The sequence below is a fragment of the Mobula hypostoma genome, chromosome 5 (assembly GCF_963921235.1).
Source record: "Mobula hypostoma chromosome 5, sMobHyp1.1, whole genome shotgun sequence".
Taxonomy (NCBI): Eukaryota; Metazoa; Chordata; class Chondrichthyes; order Myliobatiformes; family Myliobatidae; genus Mobula; species Mobula hypostoma.
In genome coordinates, this window is record NC_086101.1 from 159,699,330 (window position 1) to 159,726,161 (window position 26,832).

General features: G+C 40.9%; 2 protein-coding genes across 7 annotated transcripts in view; one reads left to right on the top strand and one right to left on the bottom strand.

Annotated features, from left to right (window-relative positions):
- Nucleotides 1-1,945: 1,945 nt before the first annotated feature.
- On the bottom strand, nt 1,946-19,449 carry ankra2 (ankyrin repeat, family A (RFXANK-like), 2). 3 transcript variants are annotated; one of them, XM_063049233.1, is made up of 9 exons: nt 19,377-19,449; nt 17,567-17,888; nt 16,576-16,728; nt 16,045-16,110; nt 15,597-15,694; nt 13,665-13,790; nt 10,912-10,978; nt 9,435-9,515; nt 1,946-3,862 (listed from the first exon to the last, which is right to left on the bottom strand). In XM_063049233.1, exons 2-9 carry the CDS (start codon nt 17,853-17,855, stop codon nt 3,807-3,809), a joined length of 936 nt encoding a protein of 311 aa, XP_062905303.1. In that variant the 5' UTR covers nt 17,856-17,888; nt 19,377-19,449; the 3' UTR covers nt 1,946-3,806. The 3 variants fall into 3 exon arrangements, with proteins under 3 accessions (XP_062905303.1, XP_062905304.1, XP_062905305.1); XM_063049234.1 differs by having other exon boundaries at nt 19,318-19,441; XM_063049235.1 differs by lacking the exon at nt 1,946-3,862 and adding an exon at nt 6,490-6,827.
- Nucleotides 19,450-19,519: 70 nt separating this feature from the next.
- Nucleotides 19,520-26,832, top strand: part of utp15 (UTP15 small subunit processome component) — a 52,348-nt gene continuing 45,035 nt past the window's right edge. Inside the window, exons 1-2 of one of the 4 annotated variants that reach the window (XR_010018076.1) lie at nt 19,520-19,928; nt 20,426-20,630. The gene's annotated coding sequence lies outside the window, so the exon portion shown is untranslated. Of the gene's footprint in view, nt 19,929-20,425; nt 20,631-23,844; nt 24,677-26,832 lie in introns of those variants that run through there. The other 3 variants (XM_063049231.1, XM_063049230.1, XM_063049232.1) reach the window with 3 other exon arrangements.

Consider the following 26,832-nt stretch of genomic DNA (forward strand, 5'->3'; position numbering starts at 1 on the left):
AAAAAGTAATGGGAAGGTAGACGATTGGGAAGCTTTTAGAAAACAACAGAAGGCAACTAAAGAGCCATAAGGAAAGAAAAGATGAAATGAGAAGATAAGCTAGCCAATACTATAAAACAGGATGCAGGAAATTTTTGGCAGATATATAAAGAATAAAAGAGATGAAGTGGATATTGGATTGTTGGAAAATGACTCTGGAGAGGGAGCAATGGGCGACAAAGAAATGGTGGATGAACTTAGTAAATATTTTGTGTGTGTCTTCACTGTGGAAAACACCAGCAGAACGCCAGAAATGCAAGAATATCAGGGGTCAGAAGTGTCATTGCTATATTAAGAAGGTGCTTAGGATAAGTGTCCTGAACCAGATAGACTTCACCCCAGGGTTCTGAAAGAAGAAGCTGAAATGATTGTAGAGGCATCAGTAATGATGTTGCAAGAATCACTAGATTCTGGAATGGTTCAGAGGACTGGAAAATTGCGAGTGTCACTCCACTCTTTAAGAAGGGAGGGAGGCAGAAGAAAGGAAATTATAGGCCTGTTAGCCTGACTTCAGTGGTTGGAAAGATGGAGTCTATTATTAAGGATGAGGTTTTGGGGCACTTGGAGGCACATGATAAAATAGGCCAAAGTCAGTGTGATTTCTTTTAACAGAAAATCTTGCCTGACAAATCTCTTGGAATTATTTGATGAAATTACAGGCAGGATAGATACAGAAGAGTCAGTGGATGTTGTTCATTTGGAATTTCAGAAGGCCTTTGACGGGGTGCTTCACATGAGGCTCCCATGGTATTACAGGAAAGATGAGTAGAAGATTGGGTGACTGGCAGGAGGCAGAGTGGGAATAAAGAGAGTCTTTTCTGGTTGGCCTAGTGTGTCAGTGTTGAGACCTCTTCTTTTCACGTTATATGCCAATGATTTGGATGAAGGAATTGACGACTTTGTGGCCAAGCTCATGGATGATACAGATAGGTGGAGGGGCAGGTAGTGTTTAGGAAGCAGGGTGTTTGCAGAAGGACTTAGAAAGATTGGGAGAATGGGCAAAGAAGTGGAAGATGTAATATAGTGTAGGGAAGTGCATGGTCATGCACATTGGTAGAAGGAATAAAGGCGTGGACTATTTTCTAAATGGGAGAAAATTCAAAAATCAGAGTTGCAAAGGGACTTGGAAGTCCCTGTGCAGGATACCCTAAAGGTTAACTTGCAGGTTAAGTTGGTGGTAAGGAAGACAAATGCAATGTTAGCATTCATTTCAAGAGGACCAGAATACAAAAGAAAGGATATTATGCTGAGTTGTTAAAAGGCATTTGGCAGACCTCAACAGAGTACTATGAGCAGTTTTGGGCACCTTATCTAAGAAAAGATATGCTGGCATTGGAGATGGTCCAGGGGAGTTTCTCTGGAATGAAAGGGTTAACATGTGAGGAGTATTTAATAGCTCTGGGCCTGTACTGACTGGACTTTAGAAGAATGGGGGGGGGGGCAGGGGTCGTCATTGAAATCTATTGAATATTGAAAGGCCTAGATAGAATGCATGTGGAGAAGCACTATTCTATAGTGGGGGAGCCTAGGACCAGACGGCACAGCCTTAGAATAGAGTGATAACCATTTAGAACAGAAATGAGGAAAATTTTCTTTAGCCTGAGGGTGGTAAATTTGTGGAATCCATTGCCATAGAAGGCTGTACAGGCCAAGTCACTGGATGTATTTAAGGTGGAGGTTGATAGGATTCTTGATTAATCAGGGCATCAGATGTTACAGGGAAAAGGCAGGAGCATCGGGTTCAGAGGGATAATAAATCAGCATTGATGGAATGACTGAGAAGACTCGATGGGCCAAATGGCCTAAATCTGCTCCGATGTCTCACAGTCCTAAGATGATGGCAATATACAAATGTTTATGAATATACAGTAATAACGCTCTCAAATCAACACATTTCTTTGCTCATTTCATACATAAAAAACCTTTAGAATTTTAATAAAAATTTTAACTTTTACAAGCATCCCTAATAAAATACAATTGCTTAAAATATGTTAGCAAGGACAGTTGGATCAAATACTTAATAGAACAAATAGACAAGTTTTCAACAATAATAGGCTGCAAAAGAATATTAACCTGAAATTATTTCTGAACCTGTTGGTTAGATTTTGTCCTAACTTTGGAGGGTCACGCAATTTGAAATATACTAGATGAGGTCATCCACAGTTCTTCCATGGATTTCCCAACATAAATCATGCATACTCCATCCTCCCTCAAGTACAAAGCAACTTAGTCAGGCAAGCAAATTAGTAAACAAAGCTTACTGTTGTCAGGTAAAAATAAATAACAGAGAAAAATATTAAAAATAATCTCTTCAATTAACGTAACTGGAAATGGAATCTAATTGCCTTGTAAAACAAAAGTCCAATAAATGGATTTAAGCATCAACCATTGTTTAGATTTGAACCAATCTGATGTCACCTTGAAACTGACATTGCAATTGTTACAGCTATCACTCTTGATTAAATTCTAAAGTTTTTAAAAATAATGTCAGTTTATTTACATACACTGTTAAATTTTCTGGTTTAATATTGGTCCAGGAACTTTTCAAATTACCTAAACTATTAAGTAGGGTGCCTTTTAAAGGAATTAGCATTTGGGATCTCAATTTTTAATTCTTTAGTTCCTGAACTCCACAATACATTAACAAAACTCATTCACACAATGCAGATTAGTATAGGTGCTATGGAAACACATTACTGAGAACACAGGATTAAAGTTTTTAGAACAGTCAAAATTTCAAATCATGCATTTTTATTTTTAATGTTCAAAATTCAAACTCTTGTAAATGTTAATGCACCAAGGTAATATTTTGCTTTAACAGTATATGGACTATTTCATATGGGGTTACTGCGAACTTGGGTATCTCATCTGCTGTTTAAATAGATCTATCACTGGGAGCTAGGGTTCTTCTAGCCAGCAAAATCACTTGCATAATTATTTGGCAAAAAAATTACTGTTAGACTCTTACATCTAGTGAGTATTCGTTTACATTAATTTCAGGAGCAGACTTGCAAAATGCCAGTTTCTTCCCCTCCCTCATCCATTGTGAAAGGTCTATAATTTCAGGTTCCACCAGTGAGGCAAAATGATCAGGCATTAATCAGCACTATAGATTTTCTTTTTGCTTTAGGCATCAGATTATCAGCCTGAAGCGGATAGCTGAAGTAGTTTCTAACTTCCATTGTCAGTTTCAACATGAAACCAGTCAATATAAAATACCTTCTTTATTTCCACACACCCCCACAATGGTTTGACCACTCCAAGTTTTAATTCTTGCTTGACAATGGAGTTCCAAAAATCAGTAACGGGTTTACAAAACTTGAACAATATTCACTATGATTCCTATTCAATAATGACAGAGGCAAATGTAATATAATTTATTTCTTCAGGAAATTTTATTCCCTCTATTTTAGACCAAAGTAATCTTGGTGCAATCTTACAGTACTTCAACATATGGTTTCCCTTTATGGCATTGGGCTCATTAGTGCCCAATGCAAATGGTATAATATACCCCCAATAAATTACAAAGCAAGTCTTTAATCATATTCACTAGTCTTATCTTCTTCACCAGAAGATATTGAGCACGTTACATATACAAAGTTGGATCAGGATTAATCTTTTTCTTTTTTCCGATCATGGACAAATTGCAACAATCAGTAAGCTGACTAGCCGATAGTCAAACATAAAAATTTTGGAGCTTTCTCTCAGAAATCCAGACCACGCAGGTGAAGATTCATTCTGCTGAGATTGCTAGAAGTACCACATCACTATTCTCTAATGTTAAAAAGCAACTTCAGCAAATGGGCTTCAATAACCTGTTGAACTAAAAGTGAAAAAATACCAAATTAGAAAATACAAAGTTCTTATTTCCAGATACAAATAGTAGTGCAAAAAATAATCCCAATGCAGAAAATCTGGGGAAAAAAATCAGAAAATACTATATATGAAACCATGCACAGATTGAAAAAAGATCTAATTGATCAGATCAACAAACTCATCAGAAGAGAAATAAATGGAAAATAATAATCAACAAGCTTTGAATAACTTCTTAATGAGGGCTACTTAACAATTCTTATTAGCAAGGGAATGAAGTAACCAAAGAACAAACAGGGAGAATATAAAAAAAATGTGGTGATAGCAGATATGCAGATGACACTAAGACTGGCAGTGTAGTGGACAGCTAGAAAGGCTGCCTGTAGTGTGATTAGGACCAGGTGGAAAATTGGGCTAAAAAATGCAGATGGAATTTAATGCAGACAAGTGTGAGGTATTGCATTTTGCCAGGACAAACTAGTGTAGGGCCGACAAAGTGAAAGATAGGACACTGAGGTGTGCAGTAGAACAAAGACATTTGGAAATATATATCCATAATTCCTTGAAAGTGCTGACACAGGTATTCAGGGTCATAAAGAGAGCTTTTGGCACATTGGACTTCATGAATCAGAGCTCCCAGTAAAGGAGTTGGAATGTTATGTTGAAATTGTATAAGACAGTGATGAGGCAGAATTTGGAGTATTGTGTGTGATTTTGGTCACCTACTACAGGAAAGATAGACAGCTTGAAAGAGTGCAGAGAAAATTTACAAGGGTGTTGTCAGGACTTGAGGACCTCAGTTATGGGGACATTTTGATCAGGTTGGGACTTTATTCCCTGGAGTGTAAGAGAATGAGGGGTGATCTTATAGAGCTATACAACTCTCTGAGGTGTATAGAGTAAATGCATTCAGGCTTTTTAGCATGAGGTCTGGTGAGACTACAACTAGAGGTCATAGGTTTACAGTGAAAGATAAAATATTTAAGGGGAATCTGAGGGGGGAGTTTCTTCACTTTAGGGGGTGGTGCGAGTGTGAAATGAGCTGCCAGTGGAGATGGTGGATGCAGGTTCAATTGCAACATTGAAGAGAATTTTGGATAGGTACATGGATGATAGGCATATGGAGGGCTATGGTCTGGATGCAGGTGAATGGGACTAAGCAGAAAATCAATTCATCATGGATGAGGTAGACTAAGGGGCCTGTTTCTGTGCTGTAGCGTTCGATGATTCTAATATAGCTGTTACAAATGGAAAAATGACAACATACCTTTCTTGCAAAAAATATTCATAAAATGAATCTCATATTTTTCAGGTTTATGAGGGAATGAAGTAGCTGAAATAATTATTCTAATAAGCAACCTTCTAGACAACCTCGACCCATTGCAACTTTCCTACTGCTGAAACAGGTCTATGGCAGACATCATCTCCCTAGCTCTACACTCATCTTTGGGACATCTGTAGAATAAAGATACCTACATTAGACTTGTGTTTATTGATTACAATGTACCTTCAATCAAAGCAAACTCATCAACAAACACCAGACCCTGGGAGTCAATGCCTTCCTTTGCCACTGGATTTTTGACTATCTGACCAACAGAAGGCAGTCAGTAAGGATAAGCAGCAACACCTCCACCATAATTGTTTTAAATATTGGTGCTCCATAAGGTTGTGCCTTCAGCCCCTTACTCTCCTCCCTGTACACTCGTGACTGAGTGTCCAGATTCTGCTCTGACTCCATCAACAAGTTTGCAGATGATACAAACGTAGTGGACCATATCTCAAGTAACGAATTGGATTACAGGAAGGAGATAGTGACATGAAGTCATGAAAACAACCTTTCCCTCAATTTCAACAGAAGAGTTGGTCAATGACTTTAAGAGGGGCAGTGCACATGCTCCTGTCTACATCAATGGTGTTGAGGTTGAGAGCCTCATTGAAGCAGCCAGCATAATCAAAGACCCCACCCACTCTGGACCTTCTCTCTTCTTCTGTTGGACAAGATACAAAGGCCTGAAAGCATGTATCACTAGGCTCAATGTCAGTTTCTACCCCACTGTTATCAGACATTTGAATGGACCGCTTGTATGGTAAGATGGCTTCTTGACCCCACAATCTATGAAGGTCATTAAACAAACTTATCCATTACAGACAATCAGGCACATTGTCTCCATGACCTACTGAATAAGCAGCAGAACACCCTTTTAAACAGCTCATTCGGCTCCTTTGTCACAAGGATCATTACAGAAAATCTTTCCTACCAAATGCAATAAACAGTTCATCTCTGTGTGACAGGAGAACATATATCATAGTGCAATAGTTTCTGTTTTTATTATTTTGTAATTATTGCACATTGGTAAATTATTATTGTGTATATTATTAATCTGTACTTTATTATTAGTTAATATTATTACTATTGCTAAGTGTGTTTTTAAATGTTGCTGCTGTAACAAAATAATTTCCCACTTGGGATCGATAAAGTACTTTTTTTAAATTACATATTTCTTATTGCAACACCAACAAATTACATTCAATACAACCAGTTGCCAATTACATTTCGACTGTTTAACCCAGCCACCCCCCAACCTTCATCACCATTCCCCCTCCACCCCTCTTTCCCCCAACCCCTCTCCCCTCCACCAACCAACTGAATAGTAGTGCATACACAGACAAAGCATTCCTATTTTAACAAAAGACCTTTTAAGTTAGATATCAAAATTGTCCACATTAATATTGAGTTTGGTCGTGCATCATTTACTCCTGCTGATGAAAGTTCCAGGTAAGAAATGTCCAAAAAGCTCCAAAGCCAGTGAGTATTTGAAATATCACGGGGAGGTTTCCAATGCTGAACTATAATCTTCTTAGCTGCAGTCAGGCCTGCCAGCCAGACTTTGCATGTTTTTTCCGTAAGGGAAAGGTGGGAGTCATCATTTCGAAGATGTTTCTAATTTATCTGTGTTGCTCATCTTCCCCTGGATCTGTTGATATAAATTGGTGGTGAAGCCCTGAGTTACCCCCTTCCCACCACCCCTCCCATTCAACCCTTTACCTTGTAACATCTGTGACACTAAGCAATGTCAGACCCTGAACATTAACATTAACCACGCCCGCCCCCCCAGCACCAACAAATTAGAAAGGCAAAGCAGTTCTCATAGGCAATCATATTAAAGAGACAAGAAAAAAAAACCTGGACAAACCCGTTAAGCTATATAATTAAAACCATTTCCGTCTCAAACATAGTATAACACATAATCAAGACCGCAACAGAACTCTTGCGAGAAACTGTTGCTTTAATAGACCGTCGCATAGGGATGGCGCCAGTGACGTCTTATCTGGCGCCCAGGAACGTAATCAAGTCTACTGGAGACATAACGTTCTAAAGTTATTCAGAACAAACTGCTGTTTTTCAGCTTCATTCTTGATAAAGTATGATATTTGGGTATATTAAGTATCACCTTAGGAAGTAAAAGATAAAAAGTAAATCTAGGTGGACTCATATCACCTTACCATGTTATCCTTGTACTAACAAGTTAACTGAGCCATTACCTTAAAACTCTGACCTGCAATAGTCAGAAACAAACTGGCCCCTTAATTAACTAAATACAAAAGTGCAAGGATTGACTTTCCAATAAAAGAATAACCAGAAAACTTCACACCCAGGACGTTAACTTGCCTGTGCCTGTTGGATTGTGCATACAGGCTGGTCTGAGCTCTTAACGCAGTTCCATCTCCTCCTGAGGGGTGTGTGGACTTTGCCCAGGGTCTTCTTCCATATCTCCCAGCACCGATGATTGCAGAGCTTCTTTTGCTTCCTCTGCTGAATTAAATGACATCTTCCTGCCCTTGATATTCACTCTCAAAATTGCCAGGTATATGAGGAACGAGTCGATCCCCTTCTGCCGAAGCTCAGCGTGGATCTCCTTGTATCCCTGCCGTTCCTGCATCATGCTGGGGCTGTAGGCAGCTGGGTGCCATTAGAGAGAGTAGGTTTGGCTTTCCTCACGCCTTCCAGGATAGCCTGCCGGTCAGTGTACCGTAGAAGCCTAAAAATCATGGTCTGCAGTCTTGAGGTGTTGTTGGAAAAGATCCTATGTGCTCTATCGATCTCCAATGGAGTGCTGTGGGAATACTTGAGTGTTGGAATCCAATTAGGCAGCATCTTCTGGAGGTAACCTCTTGGATCGTCGCCCTCAGCGCCTGTCGGTAAGTTGACCAGCCGCACATTGTTTCTCCTGGATCTGTCCTCCAACCTGTTCAGCTTCTTCCATATCTTAGTCACCTCCGTGAGACAGGAGTTCGTAAACTTCCTCATTTTTGCGTAAGCTAACCCGAATGTTGTCTATTTTGTTGAAGACCATGCTAAATTTTTTAGCGTGAATGTCTGCTTGTTCCTTTAACGACTGGAGAATGTTGCCATTCTCTGCCATATGCTTCTGTATGGGGTCGAGAGCCTTTTCCAGCGACTCCTTTAGCGTGTGGCTACCGTTTCTTGCAGTGATTCCATCTCCATTGTCATTGTTTAATTGGCATAGCTATCTCCTTGGATGAATCACCAGCTTGGTGTCGTCTGTTGGTATTTTGTTTCCTGGTTGAATTTCGATCTTTTTTTGAGGTCATGTCTTTAGTTAGATCTTTCTCCAACTCAACCTTGTATTAAGACCATCTATGAGCCCTGAAGAACTTGAAGAAGGAGGGTTATATGTCAGCACTCAGTGCTGTGCTGCCATCTTGCCTCATGTCTCACCAGAAGTCAGCCAAAGTACTTATTATTATTATGATCTTGCAATTTATTGTTTACCTGCACTGCAGTTTATCTCTGTAGCTTTTACATTTCAGTTGGTTTACATTGTTTTGCCTCGATGCACCATGTAATGATTTGATCTGTATGGATGGTTTGCTAGATAGTCTTTTCACTGCATCTTGGCATGTGACAATAATAATCAACCTAATTTTATTAAAGCAATTTTTGAAATTCTCTTGGTGTGCCTCATTAAAAGCTTGATTTAAACCAAACACTGGGCCCTGACTACTGACAGAACTGTTTATTTCAGTGCAATATCAAAGACTGAGCATACATTAAAACAGCTAAATGAACACAGGCATATTTAAAACTTAAACATACAAAATATTATCTTACCTGCAAGATATTCATAAATAACATAGGTATAATGTTGGCTGACGAACAACTGAAAAATTTATTTGTTTTATGTGAATGTTTCTGACACTGGGATCTCTAGTTGAGTTGCATGGTGTCAAATACAGTTTTAGTGCTTCTATAGCAAGCTGATGAAATTGTGAAGGTGGTGGAGAGGAAATCACTTTGATCTACTTGCAGTCTCACTGAACATACAAGTGTCAAGCCACATGGATGAAAAGAGGAATAAAATTATACAGCACAACAGGAAATTCATTTTAAACAATTTCAATCAGTAATTTTTTTTGTTAAGATAAAAAATGCATCTTAAAAATTTTACTTGATTTGATAAATGAGGGATGTATTTTAGTTATTGCTGATTAACATTTTTAAATAAACTGTACTTAATCAAACAAGATAATTGCAAAACAAAATTAAGTTTAATAATTACCATTTTTGAAACCCAGCCCTACCGCCATATCCATAGCATTAAATCCTGAATCAGTTTCAGCAGTTGGATCAGCACCATATTCTGTAAAGTGGGTAAAAATTGTCAGACCAAACAATAAATAAAAGAACTTCAAAATGAACCTCACTTTATTTTGAGACCTTTGAGTTACTGGCATAGGTAGCAATTAATGGACATCCATAATGAGTTAAAAAAAATCACTGTCTTGAACTTCAATCCAAGTAGTTCTGGTAAAACAGAATGGCTTCATTTGATCATTTCAGAGGACACATTGACCATTTCAGAGGATATTTAAGAGGCAATCATGTAGTTGGGTCTGCCTTCACACTTAGGCCAGATGGAGTAAGTACATCAATGAACTGGTTGAATTTTTGCAACAATTCGATAGTTTTGTGGTCATTATTTTGTGGTTATTATTTTGGAAGTTGCAGATTATTAACTGGATCTTAATTCTACATCTTCTAACATCAGGTTTGAACTTGGGTCTCTGGCATTTGTTAGTTACCCAACAAACATCTGAATTATTGGTTTGACAATTTAACTGCGATACCACAATCATACACCAACATCAATGAATCGAACAGTTACCTACATTTTATTTGCATGATACATTAAATACAATACTATGCAAAAACTTTATATATATATACACACACACATACACACACACACACACACACACACACATATATATATATATATATATATACGGTGCCTAAGACTTTTGCACAAATACTGTATTTATCAATGTGGAGCTAAGAGCAAGTTTGTAAATTTGGTAGGAGCAAAGGATGAGAGTGGAGCGCCATGGTAGAGGTGTGAGACAGGTGGCAGAGTACCAGTGCCAGGGGCAGAGAGTGGCATGGCGTGGGTGCAGACACACTCAGCCCTGAGACACCAGGCAAGTAATCTGATTCTGAACAATTTATTTATTTTTCATTACAGAATATCTCCCTGGTGCTTCCTGCTCTCTCTCCTCTCCCTACCATGATTCTTCTCTTCCTACCCCCTTCCCATTCTCAGTCCACAACAGAGACCCATATCAGAATCAGGTTTATCACCATTCACCTATGTCAAGAATTTTGTTTTTTCTTTGTGGCAGCAGTACAGTGCAATATACAAAATTACTACAGTACTGTGCAAAACTCTTAGGCACCCAAGCTATATATATCTGTGCCTAAGAATTTTCCAGAGTACTGTACAGAGGAAATAATAGAAATCAGAAGAACAAAGCTCCAACTGAAATTAAAACCATACCACCACCCAAACATTTTGAGGTAAACTCAACAATGCTGCCTGAATCTCCATTAAAAAGTTAGACCCGATGTTTAAGAAAACCATGCAGCGATGTGTAGTTTTAAAAGTTATGCCTGCCTTTCACACCTATGCATTGAAAATCTCATGTACAATTGTTTGCTGCTGTAGAATTAGATATCAGTTTATTTTTGGGCTGACTTACCCAACAGCATCTCCACACATCTTACATGATTTCCGTGCACAGCATAAAGCAAAGGAGTTCCCCCATTCTGCAACCAAGAAAAAGAGCAGTTTCTTTAAGCTATGACTGAACTAAATATTGCACTTAAACTTAAGAAACCTAATACATTTAACAGAGTAATCGATTTATAATTTCTCACAAGTGCAACATCAACACCATGGCTACTTTGAGTAGCATGACTATAATGCTATAAAGTTGCTGCAAGAATCTTGCAAGTTCAGAGGTCTTCTGGGCAAAGCAACCTGTTTACCTAGTTCTCATTTATAACATGGCCAAACTTTAATTGCTCTCAAAATAGCTTGGTAAACAGTGCACTCAGTAAGCATACACTTGGTAAGGAAAAAAAACTTGCATTTACGCAATGTTTTGTTTCCAGACAATTAAATATTTAAAATCTTATCACTTTTTGAAGTGTGAAATGTAGCTGGCAATATCAGAATAACACACTCCCATAATTAGCACGGCACTATTGACCAAACGACCCTAATAATATTGCTTGAGGAATGAAGATCAAAGAACTCGCCTGCACTTCTTGCACTTACCTCAAGGTAAGGAGCCAAAAGAATATAATGAGCACCGTGGTCCAAGTTTCTAGCTTTAGATATTTCAAACAGAACAGCGAGGGAGGCAAAAGAGGTGGGACTGTGGCATTGCTAATTAAGGATAGTGTCACGGCTGCAGAAAAGGAGGAAGTCATGGAGGGACGGTCAATTGAGTCAGTGTGGGTGGAAGTCAGAAACAGGAAAGGGGCAATAACTCTAATAGGTGTTTTTTATAGACCCCCCAATAGTAAAAGGGATATCGAGGAATAGACAAGGAGGCAAATACTGGAATGATGCAATAATAATAGGGTTGTTGTGATGGGAGATTTTAACTTTCCTAATATTGATTGGCATCGCCTTAGTGCAAGGGGTTTAGATGGGGTGGAGTTTGTTAGGTGAATTCAGGAAGGTTTCCTGATGCAATATGTAAATAAGCCAACTAGAGAAGAGGCTGTACTTGATCTGGTACTGGGAAATGAACCTGGTCAGGTGTCAGATCTCTTGGTGGGAGAGCATTTTTGAGGTAGTGACCACAACTCTACCTCCTTCACCATAGCGCTGGAGAAGGACAGGAGCAGACAATTTGGAAAACATTTAATTAGGATGGGGGAAATATGATGCTATCAGGAAGGAACTTGGGAGCAGATGTTCTCAGGGAAATGCACGGCAGAAATATGGCAAATGTCCAGGGAACATTTTGGAGAGTTATTTGGAGAGACATCATCTGATTAGGGATAAGTCAGCATGGCTTTGTCAAGGGCAGGTCGTGCCTTACGAGCCTGATTGAATTCTTTGAGGATGTAACAAAACACATTGATGAAGGTAGAGCAGTGGATGTGGTGTATACGGATTTCAATAAGGCATTTGATAAGGTTCCCCATACAAGGCTCCTTCAGAAAGTAAGGAGGCATGGGATACAAGGAGACCTTGCTTTATGGATCCAGAAATGGCTTGCTCACAGAAGGTAAAGGGTGGTTGTAGATGGTTCGTATTCTGCACGGAGGTCAGTGACCAGTGGTGTTCCGCAGGGATCTGTTCTGGGACCCCTCCTCTTTCTGATTTTTATAAATGACCTGGATGAAGTAGAAGGGTAGGTTAGTAAGTATGCTGATGACACAAATGTTGGTAGTGTTGTGCATAGTCTGGAGGGTTGTCAGAGGTTACAGTGGGACATCAATATGATACAGAACTGGGCTGAGAATTGGCAGATGGACTTCCAGGTAAGTGGGAAGTGAATCATTTTGGAAGGTCCAATTTGAAGACAGAATTTAATATAAATGGTAAGACTCTTGGAAGTGTGCAGGATCTGAGAAATCTTGGGGTCTGTGTCTGTAGGACACACAAAGTTGTTGTGCAGGTTGACAGTGTTGTTAAGGTATATGGTGTGTTGGCATTCATCAACCATGGGATTGAGTTCAAGAGCCGTGATCAGATTCCCAAATTTTCAAAGGTAGAAAATGAAAAATTCCCACCACTGATAATTAACTCTTAAAGAAGGCAGAGTGTTTGAAAATGTTGTTGGATTAATATAGAGGTAAAAGTAACAAACATTTGGAAAAGTTTTTCAGATGACAGAGTTTTTCATACTACTTGAAGGAAATGCAATTCTACGGAGGGAAGTATTAATTACAGCTCCAATATCTTAAATATTTTAACGTCTATAAAGATTGCAACAGCACATCCTGTGGAGGTGCAAGATACTTCTGTCAGCAATTGCTACATTTGATGATAACTCAAGAAGAAATTGCTGTAGATTTACAGTATGATGAATGCAAGTGCCAAAAGATTTGTTGTCAACTACACACACTCGCTCATTGAATCCACAAATACTTAAGAGGTATTAAGCTTGGAAAAGTGGGAAAATGTAGCTAGCATTCACATCTCAAATGAAAAACTGCTGAGATATACGCATAAATGACTATCCTTGTTGATATTATTTCATTGACCTCAGGCTTTTGGCTCAAAAGCTACCTCTAAGTTTCTCCATTACGTCATCAGAACATATGGTTTGAATGAGCAAATAGAGAGAAACAAATTACAGTAAATTCAATGACAAATTGCTCCAAGCTGAAGGTTTTTCATTGCACTTAATTTGCTCAAATTTTGTTCAAAATGTTATTTGATTTCTACATGAAGAAAACTATTGACGAATAAAATACTGATGGCACTTACCCAGTCATATTCATTTACATTACACCCATAGTCAAGCAGCATGTTTACAATGTTTGAGTAGCCTTTACTGCTGGCCAGTGAAAGTGCACTCTCCCTTCCATTTGCTAAAAGATGTGGATCACCTCCCTTTCAAACATAAATGTGTAGTGTCAGTTTCATTTTTCAAACAAAGCAAAAACCTGCACTTATAATGCCTTGTAACAAAATAACATGAGCATTTATTTTAGAATGAGAAATTAACCTAGTTAGAAATGAAATTCTACACAATATTTAAATATTTCTTCGATCAAATATTTATGAATCATAATTTTAAACTGTCTGTGTTTCAATATACTGTAGTTGGAAAACTAAGATATCCTTTAAGAGGGGATGTGGAAAAAGACATCAAATTGAGTACACAGGACAGAATGAAGGCTGGGAGTACAGACCCAAATTGCTGAAGTTAGCATTAGATACATGTGCTCAGCACCTTGCTGAACTCCAGTTAAATTATTCTTCAGTGATTGCAATGCTCAGCAATGAGCTTGAATAACAAAAAGCAGGATAAATCCAAACGTGCTAATCACAGTTACATCAGCCCGTCATTTGGAGTTACTTATAGTCTTATCACATCATAAATACCCATAGATAACCCGATTCCAATTGCACCATTTTAATTTCACGCTTCGTTGCATACTTGACCTAACCATGGACTAAAAAAATTCTAGTGGAGAAATAAGAATAGCTGACCCTGTAATTAAGTAATTAATTAGACGTAGCATCAAAAGACTTCAGTATAATGGGACTGAATTAGAGCCCAGTGAGGCTGGAGGGAGACTATTGGGATAAGCTCCTCCAGTGGCTGCAATTATTTCTGCTTCAAAGGGAGACAATGTGGTTGCTGGAAGGCAATGCCACTAGAGTTCAGATTATTATGTTTTTTCCAGCAACACCTCCCAAAATTGGTACTTCTACAATCCAGATGGACAAGGACATAAAACTCATGTGAACATTGTCTTCTATCAGGTGCGTGCAATTCCAATATTACTGTATTTCTATTTTCTAATAGTTCTGCAAGAACTGCTTTACTATATGATCCTCAGTGGCTCAAAACTTACCAAAGGCACTCACATCCCAAAGGATGAAAAAAGAAATGAGACCTTCTTTACACATCAATTCATCAGTACATTTTGTTGAATGACATCCGTGGCCTTTTCACTGCCCAAATGAATATCAAGGGTAAAAGAAAAATAGCAGCAAAAATCCACCTGGTTTCTAAACCCCTCAGAGGTGAAAATACTAAGCAGCATATTTATTTCATAGAGAATACCAAATTCACAGCTGAATACATTAGTCTTACTAGAGATATAATCATGATTTAATTAGTCTCAGTGAAGAAAGAGTATTCCCCTTCCTTCGGTTCTTAAAAAAATAGAGGGAGGGATGGTGGTGGGGGAAATACTGCTTATAATGTTGCTTAAGCTCACACACCAAACACCTATCTAGGTTGGTAGCTATAAAATGGTTCTTGAATCAGTACCTCCAGTTGATGAAAGAACTAAAAATATATTAAAATAATTCCCAAAACATGAATGTAGTAGGGCAGGTGAGCAGCTTGACCCCTTGGAAGACTGGCACTAATATACTACACTTACTGGGCTTCAGTGAGAAACACTGAGATTATGACCCATTGTGCAGTGGGGATGGCTGCACACCAACAGTTTGAGGTCTCCAAGCAACCAACATTTTCCAAATTCTACAACAAATTGTATCCATCAACCTTAGGGACAGGGAATCTCCACTGTACACACTTTACTAATTGCACAGAGGAGTATGAACGCTATAACATATTCTCACATTTATCTTGTTTCTTTTATTGGATCTATTCTAACAGTAACATATTTCTGTTATTAAATACTGTTAGTACAGAAAGAACATAGATAAGGTCCTTACATTCTGTAGTAGAAACTCCACCACTGCAATTTGTCCATGAGCTGCTGCCCACATGAGTGGAGTAAACCCTTGCTCATCTTGCATGTTTAGAAGATTGTCTAGAAATTATATAAAACAGAGGTATTCACTCCATTTTGCAGACATAAAAATAGAAAGAGTGGAAAATCCCTTGAGCCTGCTCTACCATTTAACAAGATGATGGCTGATCTTATATCTCAGCTCCACTGTCCCAGCTGATCTCAAAAGCCCATCATTTCCAGCCGTGAATATACTCAATGACTAAATGCCCAGAGCCCTGTAGGGATTGAGGCAGTGTGAGAAGGAAAGGATTCCACAGATTAATAACCCTGAAACTTAAATCACTCTTGACTTTAGTGCTAAATGATGCTCTGAGTTCGACAAAACTCAGATTTATACAACAAAACATGTCAAGTTGTGAAGAACTCACCTTGCTCTATACGGCTTGCCAAATAAAGCAATTCCCCTTGTGCTGCCAGCTGATGTACAGACAAAGCTAGAACAATATATTTAAAATTAGATACACAATAGAAAATAAAAGCATTTATTTGACACAGTTTATTCTCAAAATCAAATTTCCAAGAGAAGCCACGATGACAGAATTTCTTTCCTCATCAGCAGCCAAAACTACTTCCTTTTCCTCCAAAGTGGACCAAATTACTTTTATAAATTTTCTTTACTTCACTGTGGAGCTAATGGTATGCATATCTGCCAAATATGACAGATAGGAGTCTGGAAAACTACATCGTCAGCTGACAATTACATGTATAAAAGAAAAAATGTGATTTATTAATTTAAAAGAATAAAGATTTTTACCCATTCTTTTAAAAGACACTAATCTATTTTAGCTAAACAATTTCATTCATTCATGCAAAAATTTACCTTCATTATTAAATACTATGTATCGCAGTATGTAAAAGGCAATTTTGGTGCAAATAAATGAAATTAGTATCAGACTTACAGTGCAAGAGTAACGGTGCTGCAGATATTTCATTTCCACGATGTTTGTTAGTCAGGGTTGTTGACTGTTTAATGGGTGAGAAATGCTTGGTTACCGATGGTGTGTAGACGTGCCTTACTTGAATTCCAGGAGAAGTTTGTATATTGCACTCAGCTGCAAAAAATACAAGCATTTTAAACCTGAAAATGTAAATCCTTGTATGAAAATTTATGCTGCTATTCACAAATTTGACGTTTTGGACAAATGTTAACTTTAAAGTCAGTCATGAGCTGCAGAATGGAAACTTGGTCCAGGAAGGGAAAAGGGTGATAAATATTTATTTATTTGTTTACGGGATGTGGGCATCACCAGCTAAGTCAGCATTTATTGCCCATCCCTAGTTGCCCTTGAGAAGGTGGTGATGAGCTGAACAGTTTACCCAGTTTCCGAGATTTCAGGGAATGGACAATGAATGTTGGCTTTGCCAGTGACACCTTCATCCTGAAAAATGAACCAATACAATAAAAACTTGGCATATCAAATGAGAACTATGACTTCAAAATGATTGAGCTATCATTGGTTAGCTCTTCCTTCTTAGACACACATGAGAAGCGTGGTACATTGTACGATGTGCAAAATACACTTCTGCAGATATGTATGCATAGTCCTGCCAACAGGTAATTAGTTCATATGATTTATGGTTTTTCCAAGATTAACTGAGATTACTGTCACACATTATCTAAAGTTTTTAAATCTACTTGTACTTTTTTTAAAAGAATGATTTCCCAAGCTATAAAACCCATTGGAATTGCCTCCTTAGATCAGTGGTACCATAATCAATAATTTTCTCCCTTTGTTTTGATATTTTCTTTGTTTCAGCCAATTATATGAAAGGAGTCATGCATATTGTTTCATTAATCCTGAACACGTTCAGAACCTAAACACTAACCAGTACTTTTTTAGTTAAGGATGCTAACGTAGAGTCAATCTAAAATATTTGCCTATTACCCACCTTTAAATAATACAGAGGCCACTTCCAGGTCAGAATTCACCTGATCCTGAATATTCTTACTTTCTTCCTCATTCAGAGACTTCACAAATCGAGAGCAAACATTCATATCAAATCGATTGGGAAGAACAAATTTCATTCCCATAGCAACATTTTGTGAAGGAGCCACTTCTGCAAGATTTTCAGCATGTGGCTCCACCTTGATGTATGGAATTTCGGCAAATGAAGAATTATTCTCGTTTCCGCCTTCAGTTGACTCAGCCTCAGCAGTTAGGTTCTCCACTGCAGCCATTTTTATTCAACTATGTAAAACCCGCTACTCCATCTGTTGATAAAATATTAAATGAGACCAGGTCAATGAACCTTGAAGAAAGAAGTTATCATAGAGTTGTACAACACAGAAATGGGTCCTAATGCACACTGCCTCTGTGCTCACCTTTAACCCCATCTACACTAACCACATTTGACTGCATTCTTATTTAGTCTGTCTAAATATCTGAACCGACTGTCCCTTCTTAAAATGCTTTCAGATATCATTTGCCCTCTGCAAAAAAAATCTTATTCCTCAGATCCTCTTAAAACACTTTTCTCTCAAATCACATTAGATGACCTAAATCTCAGATTCCCAGAGACTAACCATTTCAATTCCTATCCCCATTCCTGTTCTGACATGTCGGTCCATGCCTCCTCTTTTGCAACAATGAGGTCACTCTCAGGTTGGAGGAGCAACACCTTGTATTTTGTTTAGGTAGCCTCCAACTTGATGGCATGAACATCAATTTCTTCTGGTAATTTCCTTTCCTGCTCCTGCCCTCTTCTTCTATCCCACTCTGGCCTCTTACCTCTGTTCCTCACCTGCCTATCACCCCCCCCCTAGTGCCCCCCTTCTCCCATAGTCCACTCTCCTCTCCTATGAAATTCCTTCTTCTCCAGCCCTTTACCTTTCCCACTCACTGGCTTCATCTATCACCTCCTAGCTAGTCCTCTTTCCCCTCCCCCTTCCTTTCCAGTCCTCAAGAAGGGTCTCGGCCTGAAATGTTGGCAGTTTATTCATTGGCACAGATGCTGCCTAATCTACTGAGTTCCTCCAGCATTTTCTGTGTTGCACATGCAACATTCATTTAGCTTTTCTGTTTTCAAAGGTGTGTCTGATGAGTATTTCCATCATTCTCTTTGATTTCATGCCTCATTCAACAACTTATTGCTCCAGCACTTCCTCCTGTCTATTACCCTTATTCATTTTCCTCTGTTTATAATTTCCCAGGTTGGCAAGCTAAGCTGAACAATGAAATCATTTGTGTCATCTCGATTGTTTTGCCCTTCATCAGATCACACGCATTTTTTTATTCTCCCTCCCACCGGGCTTATACGATAGTAGTTTTTCTCACTTCACCAATTCTAAAGGATGAATTTTGACAATCATTGATTCTGGTTCTCTTTCTACATATACTTCCTATCTGTCAATTTTTTTTTGCTGTTCGGTAAATTTAACAGACTGGAGCGAGAAAGTCACAATGAAACATTTATTTTCCCATTCCATCGGGGCTCATTGCTCATTCGCCAAGAACAACATTTTAAATATTTGGGTTTTGACAATATCCTTACGAGCATTTAAATCTTAACATTAAGCGAGGGCTATAGAGTTTACGGGCTCTCTTTCATCGGAAACTGTGAGACGGAGCGCCTGTGAGATTAACAGGCAGGAGGGACGCTTCGTTTGTTTTTTATTGTCTCGCCACTCGGGCTTTGGGTACCTCCAGCGATTGAAGAGCTTCGAATGCCATCTCCCTAGTCGCTTATCCGCACCGCTTACCATTCAGGACAGCATTTTGCGGCTCCCTAGTGAAGATGCCGCCATCAGGACGCTCTCTCGTCGCCTTCCCATAATCCTCAGTGCCGACGCTGCTGCTGCTGCTGCTGCTGCCGATAAAGTTTGTTCAAAATCGGCACCGGCTGCGATCCGGACTTGTAACACTGTACCGTCCCCGAGTGAATGAAGCTTCAGGAGATGGTTATAATTCGTGACTTTCTCCGAGATGCATCATCGTATCGCAGTGATACACGCAAAACGCTCGGCAGGAACCCAGCAGGCCAGGCAGCGTCTATGGAAAGGAGACCCCTCATCAGGACCGATCGCCCGAAACGTCAACTGTTGACTTTCCCACAGACTCTGTCTGGCCTGATGGGTTCCTCCAGCATTTTGTGTGTGCTGCTTGGACTTCCGGCATCTGCTGATTTTCTCTTGTCTCTTAAACACAAGAGCATTGGGCCCGGAGCATTGTTGAGGATCCCTACCACAACCTCTTTGACCCACTACCGTCAGGGAGGAGGTACAGGAACATCAGGACTAGGATTGCCAGACTGGGTAAATTTCTTTTCTCAGGCTGTGAGACTAATAAATACCCTGCCACTACCGGCACTGGAACAGCAAACAGTTTACTGTACTGATTGTTTATGCACTACAGGCATTTTGAATTATATTTTAATAACTTTTTATGGTAATATTTGTTTTATGTGATATATGTTTTATGGGTGCACCGTGGTCCGGTGAAACGTTGTTTCGTTTGGTTGTATGTATGTACAGTCAGATGATAATAAACTTGAACGAAGAGATTCTGCAGACGCTGTGAATCTAATTGTGGAGGAATTTAGTAGGTCAGACTGATGGGAATAAATGGTCGACGTGTCGGGCCGAGACCCTTCATCAGGACCAGTTCTAGACCGACACGTAGATCCGTAGATTCTGCCTGACCTGCTTAGTTCCGAGTCTAGCACCTTGCGTGTGTTGTGATAAATAATCGCCGGTTTGTGGTTGTAAGCAAGGCTTTAATTCTCTAGGGCATATTACATTTTATATTCCAGCGGGGAAACTACCCCGGTTTCGATTCTCAGTTGGGACAGACTGTATTTGGATGGATGGATGTCACACTCCGGTCTTAAAAGGAAACACAAATGCTGTTTCTGCGTGCAGTTGGTGTTAATAAAGTTGATCGAGAAGCGGAAGTGACGCCTGGGTCGGTCGCATGGTTGCTGAGGGAAGGTGCTGACACCGCTGTGTGCCTGCGAGGTAAGTGGATTGCTGACCTTTTCAGTTTTGCTTACTCAGTCTTTACAGCTCAAAGAGAATCAAGGCTGCTGGAAGTCCAAAATAAAAAGGGAATGGGTGGAAACACTCGGCATGTCGGGCAGCCTCCCTGGGAAGATCAAACGCAAACACGAGAACATTTGCGGATGCTCCTGTGGATGCTGCCTGGCCTGCTGCGTACCACCGGCATTCTGTGTGCGCTCCCTGGGAAGAGAAGCGTTTCAGGTCGGAGACATTTCAGAGTTGCTGGAGTTTTTTTCCTGACCGGCTGAGTATTTCCAACGTGTTCTGTTTCTTCCCCCCAGGATCTCACCCCCTCAAACTTAATTAGTAACGGAAAGTACGTGTAACAGTACGAGTTTTATACCACCAATAGAATGCATTAATAGAACTAAATGATGTGGTTTGAGAGCCGTTACAGATTGTAAGGTGACCAGTCGTACGAACTGAATATTCACAAATATTTTGGAAGGGTTTGCAGAAAGCAGACGGGAAGTAGCTGTTAACAAAGGATGCGATTACTCTAGAGGTGAGGAATGATATTGCTTCAGGAGCTCGTGATGTAGTTTGGCTTATAAATAATAAACAGTAAAAGGGAGAAATCATTGGTGTTAAGTATGTTGATATAACTTGACAGGAGCTCTGTTTCAGAGCAGAAGGTGAATCAGGAAATAACTGCTTTTATAAGAAGGATATGGCAATAATAAAGCATAATTTTAATTATGCTGTAGATAGGGTAATTCAAAATAGAAGATATATCCTTGGGAAAATGACTGAAAAAAAGATCTGGGAACAGGAGATAACTGCTTTAGGTTGGCAGGTGTTGATCAGGGATAGTCAGTATAGCTTTGTTAAAGGGGGATCCTGTGTAATTAATTTAATTTAAAATTTGAGATGAAGTGTGTCACTGAGGGCTTTGAAAATAACTCTCACGTGGGAGACTGGTCCAAGAGCTAAAAAGTGCCAGGGGAGTGAGGTGAGCTTTTAAAATTGAGGCATAGGTAGGATGGATAGCAGGAAACATTTTCCCATGGCAGAGATGCTTTGAAACCGATCACATAAGTTTAAATGAGGACTAGGAGGTTTAAAGGGGATCTGAGGAAGAAGCTTTGCCATTTATGGTTGCAGTCTAGAGTGCACTGTCTGAGAAGCTGATGGTGGTAATTACTCTCACAACATTTAAGGATCAAGACAGTAGGCTGTGGACCAGGTTCTAGTAAATTGAAATGGTATAAATAGGTATTTAATGGTTGATGTGCTCATGATGGGCCTAAGAACCTGCTTCTGTGCTGTGACAAAATGACTGTAGTTAATAAGATGAGCAGAAAATGCCAGATACAGTTTAATTCAGAAGAAATTGAGATAATATATTTTAAAAGGACAGATAAGACTAGTTTATGACACAGTGTGTGCTAGCAAATATTGAATGACTTGGTCTAAGGATCCTTGGAGGCAGGAGCTGAGGCAATTAAGGAGGGACAAGAACTGAGAGGTGATGATGCAACTACACAAATCATAGTTAAACCGCTGCTTGAATATTGTGTTCTGTTCTGGTTGTTGCTTTGTGAGAAGAATGTGATGATAGTGGAAAGGTGAGAGGAGATTCACCAGGACATAGGCTGGGATGGAGTGTTCTGGGTAAGTGTTACTGTATACATTTCCTACAATCTCCTCCTTGCAAACCGGAGAATTTGGAATGTGCACCTGTACTTTCCCCCTACTGTGGGAGCTGTTTCTTCAGTGCCTGTTTCCTCCTCTGGTTCTCGGCTGCAGTTGATCACCCTGTTCATTGGTGATACTTGGGGTAAAGGTCTGTTGTTTAAGATTGTAGAAGGCTTGGCATAGTGCAACACACATAATAGTTGCTGGTGGACGCAGCAGGCCAGGCAACATCTATAGGAAGAGGTACAGTTGATGTTTCGGGCCGAGACCCTTCGTCAAGACTAACTGAAAGAAGAGCGAGTAAGAGATTTGAAAGTGAGAGAGGGAGGGGGAGATCCAAAATGATAGGAGAAGACGGGAGGGGGAGGGATGGAGCCAAGAGCTGGACAGGTGATTGGCAAAAGGGATATGAGAGGATCATGGGACGGGAGGCCTAGGGAGAAAGAAAGGGGGAGGGGGAAGCCCAGAGAATGGGTAATAACGGATGGGGTATGAGGGGGAGGTGGGGCATTAGCGGAAGTTTGAGAAGTCAATGTTCATGCCATCAGGTTGGAGGCTACCCAGACCCCAGACGGAATATGAGGTGTTGTTCCTCCAACCTGAGTGTGGCTTCATCTTTACAGTAGAGGAGGCTGTGGATAGATATATCAGAATGGGAATGGGACATGGAATGGGCAGAAAGCGGGGGGGGGGCAGAGGGACGAAGGGATCGTCCCCGCAGAAACTTTCCGCAGGGATCGGTCCCTACACGACTCCCTTGTCCGTTCGCCCCCCACCCCCATCCCTTCCCACTGATCTCCCTCCTGGCACGTATCCTTGTAAGCGGAACAAGTGCTACATATGCCCTTACACTTCCTCCCTCACTAACATTCAGGGCCCCAGACAGTCCTTGCAGGTGAGGCGACACCTCACCTGTGAGTCGGCTGGGGTGATATACTGCGTCCGGTGCTCCTGATGTGGCCTTATATATATTGGCGAGACCTGACGCAAACTGGGAGACCGTTTCGCTGAACACCGACGCTCTGTCCGCCAGAGAAAGCAGGATCTCCCAGTGGCCACACATTTTAATTCCACGTCCCATTCCCTTTCTGATATGTCTATCCACGGCCTCCTCTACTGTAAAGATGAAACCACACTCAGGTTGGAGGAACAACACATATTCCACCTGGGTAGCCTCCAACCTGATGGCATGAACACTGACTTCTCTAACTTTCATTAATGCCCCACCTCCCCCTCGTACCCCATCCGTTATTGCCCATCCTCTGGGCTTCCCTTCCTCCCCCTTTCTTTCTCCCTAGGCCTCCCGTCCCATGATCCTCTCATATCCCTTTTGCCAATCAACTGTCCAGCTCTTGGCTCCATCCCTCCCCCTCCTGTCTTCTCCTATCATTTCAGATCTCCCCCTCCCACTTTCAAATCTCTTACTAGCTGTACTTTCAGTTAGTCCTGACGAAGGGTCTCGGCCCGAAACATCGACTACCTCTTCCTATAGATGCTGCCTGGCCTGCTGCGTTCACCAGCAATTTTTATGTGTGTTGCTTGAAATTTCAGCACCTGCAGATTTCCTCGTGTTGGCATAGTGCAGTCAGCCACCCCTGTAAGGTGTGAGTTGGTGTCAATAAACAAATCTGTTGCTTTAAAAGTGCTTTCATTCTTTCGATTAGCCCTGATGCTTGAGGGTGATAGGGTATGTGGTATACCCAGTGAATTCCTCTACTGGTAGCCCAGTCTTTCACAGTTTCACCTATTATCTGGCTGTATTTCTTGAAGGTCCCCGTAGCAACTAATTACCTGCTGCAATCCCTTTGGTGCAAATAGGAATCAACCATGGTAAATATTTAAATTGTTGCTGCTGTGGCAGGGATCCGATGTAATCAACCTGCCATACCTGGGCTGGACCAGTTGCCCTTTTAATGTGGGCAGTCAGCTTCTCTGGGTGCTCTTCTTTTGATCTGCTGATAAATATCACATGCAGTAATAACTTTTGCCATGTGTACTGGTGTTATGTACCTGGTTGTCTTGCCCATTCCATTGTGCCATCCACTCCCAAATGACCAGCCAAATAATGTGCCCATTGTCCCATCGCACAAAATTCAGGGTTGTTGACCTGACACACGCAGATTAACTGGTCCACTTTATTATTTGTTGTTTCATATGGCAAAGTGTAGCCCGGGAGGGGCAGACGTGAGTTGGATCAATCTTTATCTGGCATCTCGTCCACAGCCGTTCCAACATAGGTGGCCCTGAGTTGGCATCACCTGGTGGAGTCCTTAAAGCACGCAGACCTCCACACGAAAGGCAGCATGTTGATCCAGGTCGTGGAGGAGTTTATTATTGAAGGCGGGGGATAGAGAGGCATCTTTCTGGTGAGCGTCTCAATGGAAAAACTGATATTCATTTGTTATCCACTTTCCAGATCTTTTCGCAAAAGACTTTCCCTGTATCTGCCAGCTTTGCTGTTGCCACCCTGTCATCCACACTGCCATTCTATTCATAACTGCCCATGAGTCTGGTGTATGTGTTTGCAGCTGACTTGTTTCTTGCTGCACTGGGAAGCTGACTGCTGCCAGTTCAGCTGGCTGGCTGGGACTGCCCTCGCCCTGCTGTGGCAGAACTGCGCTCGTGACTGAGTTCAGTGTAGCAGCTCCCCACCCCTGGACACCGGCTTTCCAGTGATCAGTTCTGTCCATAAAACAGGCGTGCCGTTTTGTCTGCTTTACACAACTGTTTTGTGTGGTACATCCCCCAGTAACAGGAGAGAGAGGCACTGGAATGGGGGGGTTTGGCAGTTTCAGTCCTGTTCCTGTCCACAGGCATGTGGGCTACACTTTTGTGTGATTTGCTGAATGTCTGCGAGCCCTTATTTGCCTGTCCTGTGATGTACCGGTTCTGTTTCACAATAGAGGCTTGCTGCACCCTCCTCACTCTGTTAGTGGAGCTCTCAGAGCACCCACATCACAATGGGGAGGCCGGGTCTCGTGATTACCTTGCTTCCCTCTGTGGAGGCCTCCATATCCACCAATACCCAGTACAGGCTCGCAGCTGTCTTTCAAAGGATGTGTATCGTTCAGCTGTGTCTGGACCAAACCTCTGGGGGAGTGTTCAACCCATTCTGTCTTTGCCATTATCTCCATACAGCAGTTTTCTGATGTATGGATACCTTTGTAGCTCAAAAGACAGTCTGGGCAGATGAGGAGCCATAGGCAGGGCCTGAGCCATTGCTTCCTTAGCAGGCTTGTATGCCTGTTACTGCTCTGGTTCCATTTACAGAAGCTACTTTCTTCCTAACTGCTTTATATCATAACAGGACAGTTTGGTGTGGTATGTACTGCCTCTGGTAGCCCAATAGCCCCATGAACCTTTGGGGCTCTTGCTTATTAGTGGTGGTAGACATTTCAGTTATCTTATTCTATACTTTGGGGTTATTTAATGTCCTGACACCCATTGGATACCCAGTAACTGGACAGTCTGGCTCAGCCTGTGTGTTTTCTGTGGATTCACCACCCATTCTTGGTCCCTCACATGGCTTACCAGTATGCCAGGCTTCAGCTGCCCCTTCCTCAGTGGATCCTGTCAGCATGATGTCATCGATAAAGGGCATCACCTGTATATCAGGCAGCAGAGTACATGCATTGAGGCCTTGCACCATCAGTCCATGACAAAAGGTAGGGCTATGCACTTATCCCTGAGGCAATCTGGTAAAAATGTACTGTCTGCCTCCTCATGGAGTCAAATTGATTCTGTGAGTCTGATGATATGGGAATGGAAAAGAATGTGTTGACCAGATCTATTCTAGCGCACCATTTCTCGTCTCCCAGTGACATTCTTTCCACTAAGTCACTATGTCCGGGACAGCACAGTTAACAACGGGCATGTTTCTTTAACTGGCAGTAATCAACTTTCATCCTCCAGCTGCTGTCTGATTTCTTTACTGCAGGGGCTCCCAACTTTTTTTTTTATGCCATGGGCCCCCACCATTAACTAGAGGTCCGTGGAACCAGGTTGGGAATTCTGCTTTACTGGCCAGACAGGACTGTAAACTCGTGTTGCATATCTGACCACACCTTGTTTTTATAGCTCTGCTATGGAGTCTCAGACCTCTGTGTCCCCCCCCCTGTCGGTACTGTTTCACACAAACCATGAAACTTGAGAGCGGTATTGTAAGAGGCTTCCACTTCGTGAGCCCCACGAAAACAGTTGCTTTTAAAATGCCAAACGTGAACTTTCCCTGCACTGTCTGTCTCTGCAGCAGATTTATTCCAAATATATTTTCATGTAACACAACTATCAATACTCGGGCTCCCATCGGTGGCCCCTCCCCAGTAGCCAATCAGATTGTTGTTTCCTGTTCTTTTAGTATATTTCCTCCTTAACCCTCCATTTGCACCAGAGGCCCCTGATGCCAGTCAAGATTTCCGCTCATAATCAAATACTTAGCACCTGTGTCCAGTAAAGCATTGGCCTTTTGTCTGTTCCATACTCTCCACTACAAAATAAGAGTTAAGTAAGGCCTCGGGTCTCC

Excerpts from the sequence above, each read along its gene's own strand:
- ankra2 (XM_063049233.1), bottom strand. The coding sequence starts at position 17,855 with ATGGCTGCAGTGGAGAACCTAACTGCTGAGGCTGAGTCAACTGAAGGC. Across the intron at positions 16,111-16,575 it reads AGCACCGTTACTCTTGCACT|CTTTGTCTGTACATCAGCTG; the intron begins GTAAGTCTGATA and ends ATATTGTTCTAG. Across the intron at positions 15,695-16,044 it reads GGCAAGCCGTATAGAGCAAG|ACAATCTTCTAAACATGCAA; the intron begins GTGAGTTCTTCA and ends TATAATTTCTAG.